At 41.8% G+C, this 16,495-nt stretch overlaps 1 protein-coding gene across 2 annotated transcripts in view; it reads right to left on the bottom strand.

Moving 5' to 3' along the window:
- The window catches only part of LOC140731031 (uncharacterized), an 85,243-nt gene that overhangs the window by 28,626 nt on the left and 40,122 nt on the right, over window positions 1-16,495 (bottom strand). For both annotated transcript variants that reach the window (XM_073052223.1, XM_073052224.1), the window contains exon 3: window positions 12,905-13,136. In XM_073052223.1, the coding sequence (XP_072908324.1) occupies window positions 12,905-13,136 (232 nt within the window). The remainder of the gene's footprint in view (window positions 1-12,904; window positions 13,137-16,495) is intronic.

Here is a 16,495-nt window from a genome sequence, read left to right as displayed (position 1 = left end):
GGATCTGCTCCAATTTACCTACCAGAACATCAGGATGATCTTTATTGATTACTGCTCAACATCCAATGCCATCATCCCCTCAAAACTAATCAATGACATTCATTACCTTGGCCTCAATACCTCCTAGTGCATTTGGACCTTGATTTCCTCACTTGGAGCAGGGAGAATTAGGGTCATTGACCGCAGGGTTATGGACAGTTTGTAGACCCCTGTCAGTTTTGACCACAACATCTCCCTCCATAATGTCCATCAGCACAAGCCTACCAGAAGTCTGTGTGCTTAGCCCCCTGTTCTACTCGCTTTTAAGGAATGACTGTGTGGCTAAGCACAGCCCAATGCTATATTTAAGTTTGCTGATGATGCCACTGTTGTTGGCCAATTCAAAGGTGCTGATGAATCAGCATATGGGAGAGAAATTGAAAATCTGGCTGAGTGGTGCCACAACAACAACGTCTTCATGTCAGCAAGATCGAAGAGCTGATTATTGGCTTCAGGGGGAGGAAACATGAGGTCGATGAGCCAATTCTCATCCAGGGATCAGGGTGGACAGGATCAGCAACTTTAAATTCCTTGGTGTTATCATCTCAGAGGACCTCTACTACATCCAGCATGTAAGTGCAGTTACAGAGAAGGAACGACAGCACCTCTACCTCCTTGGGAGCTTGCAAAGATTCAGCATGGTATCTAAAACTTTTAAAAAATTCTATAGATGTGTAGTGGAAAGTATATTGACTGGCTACATCACAGCCTGGTATGGAAACACCAATTCCCTTGAATGGAAAATCCTACAAAAAGTAGTTGATATGGGCCAGTCCATCATGGCTAAACTCTTCCCACCATTAAGCACATCTACATGAAGTGTTGTCACAAGAAAGCAGCATCTATCATCAGGGTCCCCCACTACCCAGGTCATGTTCTCTTCTCAATGTTGCTACCAGAACAAAGGTATAGGAGTCTCCTGACTCATACCACCAAATTCAGGAACCATCAGTCTCTTGAACCAGAGGGGATAACCTCTTAACTTCACTTGCCCCATCACTGAACTGTTCCCACAACCTACAGTATAGACTCACTTTCACAGATACTTCATCTCCTATCTCATTTATTGTTTGTTTATTATTACTATTTCTTATTTTTTTATTGGCACAGTTTGTTTTTTGTACACCAGCTGTCTTCACTATTAGGTGGGTCTTTCATTGATTCTATTTTGGTTATTAAATTTATTGAGTATGTTTGCAAGAAAATGAATCTCAGGGTTGTATATAGCGATATATGTACTTTGATAATAAACTTTAAAAAAAACTTCAAAGTTCAAATTATTTTATAAAAAAGTGACTTAATACAGTGGTCCTGAAGAATGCACTAGCTATTGACAAAAGTGGGAACCCAATTTCATGCCTGCTAAATTTCATGTTATGTACCTTCTGTGATATAGCGCACAAACTGCTTCAGAGCCTCTCTAAAGGAAGATTTATGAATGTTGTGCTCCATATCACGGTACAGAAGAGGAGAGGAGGCCTGGGGTAAAGCAGCATGATCACACTGAATGGCAGAACAAGCCTGAAAGGCCTGGTGACTCAATCCTGCTCCCATTTCCTTATGACGGCGAATTTGTGCCAGAGTAATCAGTCTGTTGTATTCCTTTAGACTCCACACACTGACCCCAACAATACATCAGGAGAGAAACGTATCACTTTAACTGAAGTGCCAGGTGCTTGCATGGTCCAGAAAGATAGTGCCGCAGCATTGCGACTTTCTCTCTGGAACTTGGATTGGTTACTAAGTGAACAGACATTTCATAGAATTTCTTTACATTTAGAGATGGTGACCTTTATTACACAGGAAGAGACTGCAAAAGTAGACACAAGAAACTGTAGATGCACTCTTGTGGGGTAGGGTGCAGAATTCAGATGGTGTTGGGGCATTTTCAACTAGTTTTAGTCAAATAAAGCTATGATTACACGACTTGGCCCACTCAAAGGTGATCAAGTAATTCTTGGAACTTCAGAGAGACCTTGAAAGCAGGCTGCCCCATTTAACAAAGAGGTTCTGTTTTTACAAACATCTACAAGTTAATTTTGTCCACAAGTCAAAAATTAGACAAACGTACTCAATGTAATAACTGCATTTCGACAATACTGTAATGAATGGTATCAAAATCACATGAGACTTGTAAGAACAAACAACTACTAAAAGTGGAGAGAGGAAGTTGGTTCTGCTATTTATAGGAATAAATGTGTGTACATACATCCGACTTTAGAATTAGAAGCACAATTATTTGTAGGCATTTCCATGAGTCAGTCTTACTTAAGCTAGTAGAGAAATAAGATGTGGTTCAACTATTTACTTTGCTACAAATAATTTTTTATTAGCACAACAAATTATCTGACTTTCTTTTGAAATTGTCTCCTTTGGTCTTTAATTTCTCAGCAAGGGTTCTAGTTGGGTTACCAACTCTGATGCACAAGGTGAAACCAGGCGGTACGTGCCCCACAACAAGCCACAAGGTGACGCTCCATCATTTAGATCACTGCACCTCCCATGTAGCTTCACCTAGTGGAGGCTTGGCTTTAAATTTTGTTTTTGTATGCATGGGCGTTCCTCGGTGACAGAGAAGGAGCATAGTCAATGAACTGTGAATAAAGTTTAAAGTATAACAGTATAACAGAATCAAGTTTATAAAGTATAACTTTGTAATGAAGGCTGGTTCTTGGAGGCAGATTATTAGTTACATAGATCAGATTAAAAAGATATTGGAGAAAATAGATGAAAAGGGATCCGAGAAGGCAGAGAAATCAAGTTTTAAAACTTCGATGGCAAAGCAGACCGAAAAAGAGAGAAGAAATCACAGTGTTGGAAGGCAGCCACTCCACCTGGATGGGGAGTGAACATAAATAAACTGGGCCCTTCCAGTGGGTGGGCCAGCGATCAAAAGGACAGTCCGGGAGGGAGGGGGTGCCACCGGGGCGAGGTCCTTGCAGCTATTTGAATAGAGACCACCCCCAAACACACCTGCAGATCAATCACAAAGACCGATTGTCAAGATCATTCCGATGTGTCATTTCATGGAATGTGAACTGTTGGCTGTGAACTTGAACCAACTTTACCTTGCTGTGACTACTGACTGCCACTACCGGTGGTTTTAGCTAACAGAGACTGAAGGGGCAAAGAAGATGTCATCAAATTTTTAGAACATTCTGTTGCCATGTCTGCACAGTCTTGTAGATGACCAATTAGGGGTGTTAAGTAGTGTAGATGTAGGTACACGTAGATTAGTAATTGGGGAAGGGAATTTTTGCTGCCCTGCTTAATCAGATCCTTCTTAAAGTCTGGCCTTCCTGGGACAGATTTCTGTCCTGGGACCAAAAGGAGGGTATGTTAATTAGTATTCTGCAGTTATGTGAATATAGCATACATCGGTTCAAACAAGAATCTTATTGTAAATGTAAATAAGTTCAAGAAGCTTGTAATTACCCTTCAGTTACTTTATAAATTGCTGAAATGTCTATCTGAGCTAGTCCTATTAGCCTACATTTGGCCCGTATCAAATTGTTTTCAAAAACCTTCACCCTCTATGTTCCCCTTTACATCTTCCCCCCTTCATATTAAATCAATGCTCCAGAGTTTTAGATTCCACTAGCCTTGAAAAACTTTGACTATATCTATTCCATTATCTATAGTTAAGACTACTACCTTATCTATGTCCCTCATTATTTTATAAAGCTCTATAAGGTCACACCTCTGTCTCCTACATTCCAGAAGAGAAAAAAAGAGTCCCAATCTTTTCAGCATTTCCTTATAATTCAAGCCCTCCAGTTCAAGTAAGGTCCTTGTGACTCCTTCCGGCACTCGTTCCAGCTAGAGGACGTTCTTCCTATGGCTGGGCAACTAGAAAAGTGCAGTCTCATCAATGACTTGTACAGTTGTAACATGATATCCCAGCTCCTATACTCACGTGGAGTCCAGAAAACTGCAATGTTCTCAAATGGGTAATGAGATGTTGCTTCTCAACCTCGGGTTTGGCCTTTTCTTGTAGCCATGCAGGAGGTGGCAAGCAAAGTGACTTCACAGCGTAGTCTCATCTACACCGGTGAAACCAAATAAATAATTGTGTGATCTACAAAGCACAGGTAGTCAGCCCACAGGGGCAACCTGGAGCTTCCTGTTGCCTACCATTTTAACACTATAACAGATTCCCATCCTAACCAATCTGTCTGTGGCCTCCTGTACTGTTATGCTTTGTAATCACACCAGCTGGGTTCAGCTACTCTGTGGCACAGCTTTACGTCTTCTCCTGTATAATTTAACCCTTCTAACGATTTGACCTTTAACAGTTGTGCTCCCACTCTGTGTTCCTTTGCATTGTAAGATTGACCCTACTAAGGTGCATCGGATCTGGAGTTGGCTTTTCAGCTCCTGAAACCTTTTGCTAGTCAGTCTGATAAGCCTCATCTCATTTACCCAACCCTGTTTCATGACCTCTCCAACTTTCTCTGACAGAAGTTTATCGATTCTGCTGACTATAAGGCAATTCATGTCTAGCAGAGACACAGGAACGCCCATCTCCACGAATGTAGTAATGTTATTCCATATCTGACTACTGGAAACTCAGAACATGTCAGCCCGGGACAATTATACCATGCTTTTCACCATGCTGTCCCTCTTAATTAAGATCACTAACTCTGCATGCAATAAGTAAGATGAAGAAAGGAAAGGCAACAGCTCCTGATGAATTGGTAACAGAACAAATTATCGCCCTTGAAGATTATGGAATTGAAAAACTTACTGATTTAATCACTGACGTTTATGAGACTGGAATAATACCAGACGAGAGGACAAAAAAAAATCAGTATTTATCACTCTTCCTAAGAAACCTGGAGCAATAGATTGTGAATTACATAGGACCATAAGTTTAATGAGTCATATCACTACGATACTTCTAAGAATTTTGATGACAAGAGCTAAGAGTAAGATACAAATAAGATAGGTAAAGAATAATGTGGTTTTGTGAAAGACAAAGGTACAAGAAACACGATATTGATGTTAAGGATACTATCAGAATGAGCTATTCAAGTGCAAGAAGATTTGTTTGTTTTATCGACTACACAAAAGCATTTGATAAAGTGAAGCACAATAAGTTATTTGAAATATTACAGGAAACTCTAGATCTAGATTCGAAAGACCTCCGACTAACCAGAAATCTGTACTGGGAACAAACTGCCGCTGTAAGAATAGATGGAGAAGTGAGTCAGTTTACGAAAATTAAGAGAGGCGTTAGACAAGGGTGCATTTCCTCCCCTGATTTGTTTAATGTGTACAATGAAACAATATTTCAAAAAATAAGAGGCATCTTGGGAACCAAAGTTAGCGGTGAAAACATAAATAATTTCAGATATGTGGATGACACTGTGTTAATTGCAAGTACGGAGGAAGAACTACAAAACTTAATTGACATAGTTACTGAAGAAAGTGCAAAAACGAGTCTATCAATTGCAAAATGCCAGAATGTATGGTGATATCCAAAAAGGAGAATCCTATCTGCAAGCTGAGAATAAACGGGGAAGACATAAAACAAGTACAGAACTTTTGTTACTTAGGAAGCTGGGTGATATCAGATGGCAGGTGTGACATGGACATCAAAAAATATGGATGGCAAAAGACACCTTTACAACAATGAAGAGTATACTGACACTAGGCATGACAACCTGCCTCAGAGTACTGACATGTTATATTTATCCAGTTACGTTATATGGCTCAGAATGTTGGACAATATCTAGTAACATGAGGAAATGAATTGAAGCAGCAGAGATGTGGTTTTTGAGGAAGATGCAAAGAATATCATGGACAAAACGAATATCTAATGAGGATGTCATGAACAGAGCAAACACAAAAAGAGAAATAATGTATGAGATCATGGAAAGGCAACGTAACTTCATTGGACATGTGATTAGGAAAGAGGAGTTAGAATGCATGGTAATTATGGGAAAGATTGAAGGGAAGAAAGCAAGAGGAAGGCAAAGACAAATGATGATGGAGACAGTAGCCAGAGAACTGGAAATGAATACCAATGAATTGATCCACTTGACCCGAAACAGGAGTGCGTGGGCCATGGCAGTCAAAGCTCAAACTGGGCCTGGCACCTGATGATGATGATGAACTCTGCATGCGGAAAGTGTGAAGTGGCAATCTGCTCTTATACAGCAGGCAGTCTTTGTTCCTGCATCGTTTCAGTAGACACAAAATACACCTTTTATTAACTCGACCACATCTCTGGCAATTGCAGTGGGAGGGTAAGCAAACCTCGTCATATTACAACAAGCTGCACAATCTCAAGTTAGGCAACCATCTGGGCCAGAGCAATAACCTGGGGTTTTCTTCTAATATTCAATGATAATGCGTCCACAAATAAAACTGGCTGCCTGTTCAAATCATGAAATAACTTGAGAAAGCACTAGAGTTGCTTTAAGACTTCTGTTAAAATGGTGACGTAGTGGCCTCTCTGGGTCCAACAGATGCTTTTTTTGTGATCACAAGACCCTGTGGACAACGGTAATACAAAATACTTTGTCCAGATCATTAGTTCAATGGTGAGACCAACGGCAGAGGAGCTGCGTGGCCTCAGGTTGTTGCACAGACCAGCCCTCATGCCCTCTGGCATCCACCCAGAGGAGAAGGTGCCAAGACAGTATGGGAGAGAACAGTAGTATGGCAGGCATGCTGGAATCATGCTGGGTTGGGTCTGGCCCCTGAAGACCGGCTCTCCCATCGATGCTGCTCTCTAGTGTTTGCTCCCTGGAAGACAAGCTGGATTGACTTCATCTGTGGCTTACCCAGCATGAGATGAGGAGCTGCTGAGCGCTTGTTCTTACAGAAACGTGGCTCCAGGACAACATCTCATGCTCCATCAATCTTCAGGCCATGCCACTTTATGAGCTTGCGCTAATATTATTTTGCGGCTGCATGTGCTGGATCGTAACTATATGTGTCGTGTGTGACGGTATGTACTGTACTTTGCAACTTGGCCCCAAAGGAATGATATTTTGTTGAGCTGTGTACATGTGTACTTGTCTGTCAGAGGCGTAGTGGCATCTGCACCGGACTTTGAGGCAAGTGGACCTGGCTTCACAACTAGCCAAATCGTTGCACGCTTCCCATCCATGTTGGGCTGAGCATCAAGCTAGGAACTCAGCCTCATAAAAACAGACAACTGTTTAAAAAAAACAGCAAGGTTGCTGCCCATTGCGTGGAGAGAATCAACAAAAATACATGTGTAGGGTTGAATGACAAACTTGAACTTGAGATTTTTCCTCTTCTTCTGGAGGCCTCTCTCTAGAAAGGAAAGGATTGTGAAGGGCATCGAGACTGCTTTGAATGGTGTCCATTTCACTTGGGGTAAACTAAGCTTTGTCCATTCAGAAGAAAAATTTTCTGGGTTAAAGTTTGTCAGAGCCAGAGTCCCCATAATTTCCACAAACACATTTTCTCCAAGGCAATTTGAGGTTTTATCGCATATCAGTTTTCACATTGCAGCTTCAAAGAATTTCAAATGCAATCTAGTTGCTTACGTTGTCTGATAGCATTAACTCTATAATTCTCAGCAATCATTATGTAATGTTTGATTTTTGCTTTAGATTCTGGTTAGAAACTCATCTCCAACATGTAATGCTCTAAGGCAGTGGTTCCCAACGTGGGGCGTACCCCCCACAGGGGGGTAATTTGATTTTTAAGGGGGGCAATTCGAGAATGAGTTATTAACAGTGAATTTTTTCTAGTAAGTCTGTGAGAGTATGAGTGTGTGTGTGCGCGAGTTAATACATATGTGTATATACAGTATGCATACATAAAAATACTTGTGTGTATGTACATGTGTAATTGCGTATGTACTGTATATATAGTGTATCACCATCATTACAACCATCAAATGGCTTTCATAATTAAATTAGTGAATTGACTGATGTAGGAAGGAACGAATGAACAAGTCCAAACGCGTAAGAAACTCGTACGAGGTCACGCCAATGCTGCTTTTTGCAGTAGCTTTCGGTTCTTGGTGGTGTGAAGGTGTGTACATTGCGTCATCTCTTTTAAACGGTGTATCTGTCTTTGTATGCTGTAGAAACGAATCGGCATTGTTTTATTTATTTATTTATTTATTATTATTATTATTTTAATATCACTTAATGTTCTTTTTTTTTTACAATTTCTTAGTAATTCCTCAGAACTTTAACAGTCCTTTGGTTCCTTTATTTTTCTCTTTCATGAATGCCATGTTCTTTGGAAGCTTGTTTAAACCAAGTTAATGGTCTTTTAGGCTTCCTCCAGGTGAATAGGAGTTCACTTTTTGAATAATAAGAATTATATATCACCACAGGGGGCATCAGGATTTTAGAGGTGATTAGGTGGGGCATGGCCAAAAAAAGGTTGGGAACCACTGCTCTAAGGTATAAACTATTCTATGTATAATCTATCCAAAGCCTTCTGTTAGATCTCAGTCTGCAACACAGCAATTCATCCATATATCAGCTGTAAAAATACTCAATTTGACTACAAGCTGCACCTCACCCCAAGAGCCTGCTATTGAATGGCCACATCCGGAGCACCGGATACAGTATATCACCCCAGTTGACTCGATGTGGCCATTTATACATTGGGGAGAGCCGCCGCAGACTGGGAGACTGTTTCGCCGAACACCGGTGCTCAGTCCTCCAGCAGTGGCGGGATCTCCCTGTGGCCACACACTTCAATTCCATAGACCACTCCCACTCCGACATGTCTGTCCATGGCCTCCTCTACTGTCAAGATGAGGCCACACGCAGGTCAATGGAGCAATACCTTATCTCCCGCCTAGGTAGCCTCCTTCCTGCCGGCATGAACATCCAACTCACTGACCTCCATTGATACCCCTGCCCCCCAACCCTTACCCCCATCCCTATCTATTATTTTAGTCTGGTTCTCTTTCTCTCTCTTTTCCCCCCCTCACTGTCATCTCTCCCCCAGGCCTACCTTTCTTTCTCTTTTATTTCCCATAATTCTCCACCTTCCCCCAACCCATTTCCCTCCAGCCAATCACTTCCCAGCTCTCTACTTTATCCCTCCCCCCACTTCTTATCCCCCCTCGACCATCCCATGTTACTTCACTCCTGATGAAGGGTTTCGGCCCGAAACGTTGTTATTACCTCCTCGCATAGATGCTGTCTGGCCTGCTGAGTTCTGCCAGCATTTTGTGTTTTTGAGAGAATCAAGCTCTTCAGTCCAGCTGGTCCAGGCTATTTACCAGCATTAGGAGTGTTGCCTTCTATGCTCTAGTAATTCAAGTGCAATTCCAAATATTTCTTAAATGTTATGAGAGTTTATACCACCTACACCACCACACAGAGTACTACAGCAGACCTGACGTCCTGCCTAGTCCCATCTACCTGTCTGGACCATATACTTCCAAACACCCCTCATCCGTGTACCTATGCAAACTACTCTTAAATGTCACAACTGAGCCTGCAGCTACCACTTCCACTGGCAGCTCAATGCACACTCGCATCAACTACTGAGTGAAGACCTCAAGCTATGTGTTCGTCCCATCTAATGGAAAAAAAACTCTTCTTCAAATCACTGCAGACGTTTTACCATTTACATTAAGCCTTTAGTTTCTAAATTTCAAGGTTAACTTGGTTAAACTTCAGAATGTAAAATTACTCCCTTTAAACTTGTATAAAATCTACCTCATCACTTTGTGATAGATTTGGCCCATTTCAGGTGAGGACATTATTTCTATTATCAAATTTAATCAAATTTGTATATTGCAAAACCATCTAACACCAAACCACATGACTGTAGTGACTATTTAAAGGTAGGATTTAACTTATAAACATAAGAATGTCTGCAGATGCTGAAAATCCAAGGCAACACACACAATATGCTGGAGAAACTCAGCAGGTCAGGCAGCATCTATGGAAATTAACAGATAGTGGATGTTTCAGGTTGAAACCCTTCTTCAGGACTGAGAAGGAAAAAAAGGTGGGGTAGCGGAAAGATACCAGCTGGAAGATGACAGGTAAAGCCAGGTGGGTAGGAAAGGTCTAGGCTGGAGGAGGAGGAATCTGATAGGAGAGGAGAGTGGACTATAGGAGAAAAGAAAGGAAGAGGGGATCCAGTTGGGGAGGGTAGTAATAAGCAGGTGAGAAAAGGTAAAAGGTCAGAGTAGGAATGGGTGAGGGGGATTTGTTTATTAGAAGGAGAGAAAAAAAATTGATGTTCACAGTGCAGAGGTGCTCATCACAGCGGCCCTCCAATTTACAATGGGACCAAAGTAGAGGAGGCCACATCAGGAGCACCAGACGCAATGACGGCCCCAGCAGATTCGCAGGGGAAATTTGCCTCACCTGGAAGGACTGCCCAAAGCCCTGACTGGAGGTAAGGGAGGAGGTGAATGGGCAGATGTAGCAGTTAGGCAGCTTAGTACTGGTAGGTAGGGAGATTAGTGGGGAGGGACAAATAGACAAGGGAGTCACAGACAGAGTGACCCCTGCAGAAAGCAGAGACAGGGTAGGTAAAGATATGTTTAATGCTGGGATCCCTTTGATGGAAACTGCAGAGGGTAACATGTTAGACATGGAGACTAATGGCGTTGCAGGTAAGGACAATTAAATTTAAATTGTCCATTTTAAAGCAATACAACCAAACAACTTCTATAGCTAATTCTTCCCATTACTGAAGGACCTCTAATTGCACAAAGGGAGTAAAGTTTCTAGTTTAAGATGGTGCTGCTGAAGATGTGTGACAGCTTCCCGGTAAATCATAAGACAAGTGCTTTGACTAAAATCATTACTTATAACAGCATTTCTGAAGCAAATTATGGTGGACTATCGCCACAGAGTGAGAAGGCAGGTGGAAGCGAAGCTAGTTCAGGGGATGAGGCCATTCTGAAGCTTTGCGAGGCAGGTTCACAGACAGGGTTCGTATCACTACCAGACATGCAGTGAACGACGTAGACAGGAGTCAATACAGAAGAATTTCGATGCTCATCCATCCAACCCAGGTGCAATGCTGGATTGCTCCAAGCGCTGAGCCAATTTGGTGAGATTGAGAACGACTTCAGGCTGGGCTGCCCAAGTGTGTCACCTCGCCTGGATTTGGATCCTGGAGCGTGGCACTCCTTGGTGCCCAGATATACCAGAAGCCCAAATGTTGAGTTTGGAGGCAAAGATTGGGCTGATTTTGCTCGCTCTCCCCTGAATGTTTACTCCTTTCTCTGCAACACCAAGGTTGTGAACTGATCCAACTGTACATTTCTGCCCCACCAGCGTGATCCACTGGGGACCAAGGCTTGGGCCTACTGCAGGAGTGGATCTGGGACCCAATCTGGTTCAGGATGCTGTTGGCTTGTTTCTACTGTTTGCGTGATGTAAGCTTTTTTCTCTGTCTACGCAGTGGTTTTTGGTCATTTTTTAAATTGGGTTATTCCGGTTTCCTGCTTTGTGGCTGCATGTGAGCAGGCAAATTTCAAGGTGTGTAACTTATACATTCTTTGATAATAAATGTGCTTTGAATCTTTGTAAAACCTACCTCCAAAACTTATTATTCTGCTGTTCCAGGGTGAGTAAAATTGCAGTTAAGCAGCTCAGAACCTGTTCCTTAAAGGTTGTCATAATTAAATTATTAGCAACAACTAATAAAGCCAACATGTTACTTGGTTGGTAGCCAAGTATAAAGAACGGGTAACAGAATCCTGTCGTTCAGTTCCTCACTTATCACTGCACTGAAAATTAAGTGGGAGTGAGCTAGAAATTGGGATCTAATTAAAAGGTGTTGTAATCAGAGCTTCAAGTAATCTTGGCTCATGCCTAATGTTAGACCCAGCATAGCAAGACCTTGTTGTCCCCTGAGTTGTAACCCACAATCAGAATTGGAAGATAGAGGGTGGTCATAGGAAGTCATCAGCCTTGGAACTGAGCATTGGAAACAATACTGGCTACACTGCATTGCCCTGATGCCTCAAGTAGCAACAAACATCTTACTGACAGATCGTTATACTTCATATTATGCTTGCTCCATGATTTCAATCAACACTGGTGCTGTCAGACAAGACCCCAACACTTTTATCAATCTTTCTTTCAATAATGTTACAAGAGCTCCATCAATCTTCCAGCAGGAGCAGAGCCAATCTTCAAACCTAATGCAAAGCTGTCCCATGACTAGGATCATGGCTACCTAAATCTCAGGAGGAGGAGCTGTGTATTGCAGACAACTAATCTACACTTAAGAACAACAGTCATTTAGTCAGCTTCTAAACCCTTAAGTTTAATTTTATTATTACTGGAACAAGTTTACTCTAATAAACAATAAACTTAATGCTAATCTCATGCAGCACACAATAAAAAAAAACTTGAGGAACTCAGAAGGTCAGGCAGCATCTATGAACAGAAATGGTCAGTCAACGTTTTGGGTCAAGACCATTCATCTGGACTGAAAGAAAGAGATTGATAGTATATAGTGCAAGCTCTTGGCTAATCTCACTTTAGCCTCAGTTTCACTGACTGTCCTGCTGCCCACAACATTTCACCACTACCCGTCAAGAGTTCGTGTCCCTCCACTTTAATATATTGAATGGCAGAAAACAGAATACAAGAAATAAGAACGAGGAGCAGGAGTTGGCCATGTTGTCCTTCCTTATTGGTCCGCCATTCAACAGCATCATGCTTGACCTTCCACCTCAGTGACACTTCGATGCAGAAACTCCACATCCCTTGAATCCTTTAACAATGAGAAATCTTTCAATCTATTTTTTTCCAAACAAACTCAATGACTGAGCTTCCACAGTCATTGGGGGTTAGAGAACTCCTAGGATTTCTCATCCTCTATGTGAAGAAATTTCTCCTCATTTGGGCCTTAAGTGAAAAATACAGCTGCTTACCTGCCTCATCAACACCCAGAGACACCATCAGCTTGCTGAGTGTGTGCGTGCGTTGGGGGTGTTTCAGGAGCTTGCTGCAGCCAGATTCACAGATTGCGATCCTCGCCAGTACTAGAGCGGCGTTGCTGGCTGTCCAGTCGTTTACACTGTCCAGCAGAGCTGTCACATTGCTCACGATCTCCTCAATGCGGGTGTCATTCAGTAGCCACCTTCGTCCTTCAACGGTCTCAGCCTGAAGCAAAAGAATACCTTGTATCATTAATACCTTACTTTGACATTTATCTTTTTGCAACACTCAATATCTACGGGCCCACCACAGATTACAAATGCTCAAGTTATCGATACCCTGTACATGCCAACAAGCGTTTGGAAGACTGGAGGCATGCATTTTCCAGCTGTTGCAGGGCTACAGACATCTTCTGCTGGGTGGTAATGGTTGAGCCAAATGCTCTGATTTAACTACACATTGTCCTTATTTGGCCTGTGGTTTTTATACAAGTCTATTGCAAAGAGGGCATACACTCAATGTCTACTTAATTAGCCACAGGAGTGGGAACCCAGTGTGGGCTTCTGTTGTTGTAAAGCATCCACTTCATGGTTCAATGTGTTGTGCTTTCAGTGATGCTCTTCTGCACATCACTGATGTAACACGTGGTCATTTGAGTTAGTGTCACCTTCCCGTCAAGCTTGACCCAGTCTGGCCATTCTCCTCTGATCTCTTTCATTAACAAGGTGGTTGCACTCACAAATCTACCAGTCCTACAATGTCTTTTGTTTCCTGTTTTTTTTTTTGCACTGTTCTTTATTAACTCCAGAGACTGTTGTTCATGAAAATCCCAGGAAATCCCTAGTTTCTTAGAGACTTAAACTAGCACCAACAATCATTCCACGGTCAAAGTTACATTAATCACATTTCTCCCCCATTCTGCTGTTTGTTCTGAACAACAACTGAACCTCTTGATGATGTCTGTGTGCTTTTCTACAATGAGTTGCTGCCACATGATTGGCTGATTAGATATTTGCATTAACAAACAGGTGTACATGTGTAACTAATAATGTGTATTTCCAATTTGCAAACAGTTCTGGTTGTGAACAGATGTCAGGAACACAGCTCTGTCACAACCTGGAGAAGACCTAATAAGGGAATTAAAACTTCGTTACAGGGTGTATGAAGTTGGGTTCCTATCAATTAATATTTTCCATATCCCGACATTAGGAACTGGTGATTTTGGTGGTAGTACCTCAGGATAAAAATGTTGGAGAAGGGAATGGGTTGACAGAGGCACATTTGATATTGGGGCAGGGCTAAAGCTATGATTCTCCTGAATCACTCCAGGAATAAAAGGATTTATGTATGTAGCCCCCATGCCCCCAGTTGAACCCCGTTCGCCTGTGGTGAACCGGCGTGCCCTGCCAATAGTGCAATACTTCGGTGTAAATACGGAGTAATGTCCCCCCAGTACACGCTCACAATACAAATACCAGACAATACACCCAAAAGCGAGTAAATAATTGCAACTTTATAGTGATCTCTTAGTGATGGTTTAGTAGAAACAGATAATCTAAAGGCGCCAAGTAAATAAATTTATTAGTTTGTGCACATAATATTTTAATACGTTGGAGCTCACGCCTCCGGTTCCATCCACAATGACCTTCGGAGCCTTCGACCACTGTCCGAACCGCCGACGTCCAGTATCCGTCACTCTGGAACCGCTGTCTGCTCCTCACACATCCATCCTCCTCGCTCTCCTCCCGACAAAGACTGAACTCCAGCTCAGCTTACACGTACGAGATAGCATAGCAATTCTCCATTGGTTATTTTCCCCCTTATCAGTAGTCATAACCCAAACATACCAGACACAGAAACCCATTACAACATTACAGAGAAGCCATTTCATTATAACAAAACAGAGAAGCCATTTTGTTAGCCTGAACAGTTAACAAGACTGGAACTGGGATTGATAGTCCTACAGTACAATATAAGGTAGCAAAAACTTCCCTTGTATTCTATTAAGCTTTGAAATTGTTTCTTGGTGATCTACATGAGGTACTCAGGATCATCAATGAATTTGAGAGGATTATGAGACAGATACAACTTTGTCTGATGGGCCAGCAATATCCTACATGAGCTCAAACAGAGACTCACACAATGATTCTGTGCCATTTCAAAAATGTTCTTCTGAATTGGATGATGCTAGCCAAACAATTCTTTTATTAACGATAATGTCAAGGTGTTTGTCTACATGTACCTGGATACACACACCCATTGGCAAAGGTTGGAGCACCCTTTGGGTGAGGAACAGATTATTAGATGCTCTGATGGTGGCCCAGAATAAACAGCAGGATTCCAGTTGCTGATCACATTGGCTCTCAACCACTTCACCATATCTTCTCAGTTCTGTTTTAATTGAATGATTTCATTTGGCATTGGCATTATTGCCCTAACAGCTTTAGATTTTCCAGTCCCTCAATCTGGGGAATATTCTCAAAAAGACTAATTTCATTATACACCCAATGGCCGTTCTATTAGGTACAACTGCACACCTGTTTGTTAATGCAAATATATAATCAGTCAATCATGTGGCAGCAACTCAATGAACAAAAACATGCAGACATGTTCAAGAGGTTCAGTTGTTATTCAGGCCAAGCATCAGAATGGGAAAGAAATATGATCCAAGTGATTTTGACTGTGGAATAATTGTTGGCAGCAGACTTGGATAGTTTGAACATCTCAGACACTGCTAATCTTTGGGATTTTCACACACAACAGTCTCTAGAATTTACAGAGAATGGTATGGAGAAGCAAGAGAACATCCAGCTAGTAGCAGTTCTATGGACAAAAATGCCTTGTTAATGAGAGAAGTCAGAGGAGAATGGCCAGATTGGTTCAAGCTGTCAGGAATGTGACAGTAACTCAAATAAATATATGTTACAAAAGTGGTGTGCAGAAGAGCATCTCTGAACGTACAACACGTCAAATTTTGCAGTTGATAGAAGCAGAAAACCAGGAACATATATTCAGTAGTCACTTTATTAGGTACAGGAGGTACCAAATAAAGTGGCCCCTAAGTGTGTAATGCATTCACATCCCCTCTGGAATGTCTCAAAGCACTTTATTGGTATAATCTTTCAAAGTTTAGTCACTGGGTGGAATATAAGAAATATGGCCACCAATTTGTGTATAGCAAAATCTTGCAGGTAAGAGTGAGGTCATTTTTTTTTGACATAGGAGGAAACACCAATCAGGAGGCAAGCTCTCCCTCCAAATGTTAAGTCAGGTCATTGATATATGCACTATTACATTTATCCACAAGAGCAATCACAGGCACATAGCCATGCAGACATAAAATTCACAAGAAAAGCATACTCTAGTTAAACATAAATTGCACAAAATTACACAAGGAAGTACACATTTGCACCAAAAGAAAAGTGCCCATTATAGGGCAAAGTGTGCAAGTGGTCATATTGTTGCTATACTGTGCTCGTGATTTAAGGTTGTGCAGATTGTTTCAAGAACCAAACAGTTGAAGGGAAGAAGCTATTCTTGAACCTGGAGATGAGGAACTTCAGCTTTTGAACCTCCTGCATTGT

This window comes from Hemitrygon akajei, chromosome 7 (genome assembly GCF_048418815.1).
Source record: "Hemitrygon akajei chromosome 7, sHemAka1.3, whole genome shotgun sequence".
Classification (NCBI taxonomy): Eukaryota; Metazoa; Chordata; class Chondrichthyes; order Myliobatiformes; family Dasyatidae; genus Hemitrygon; species Hemitrygon akajei.
This window is presented reverse-complemented; position numbering and strand designations above follow the sequence as displayed.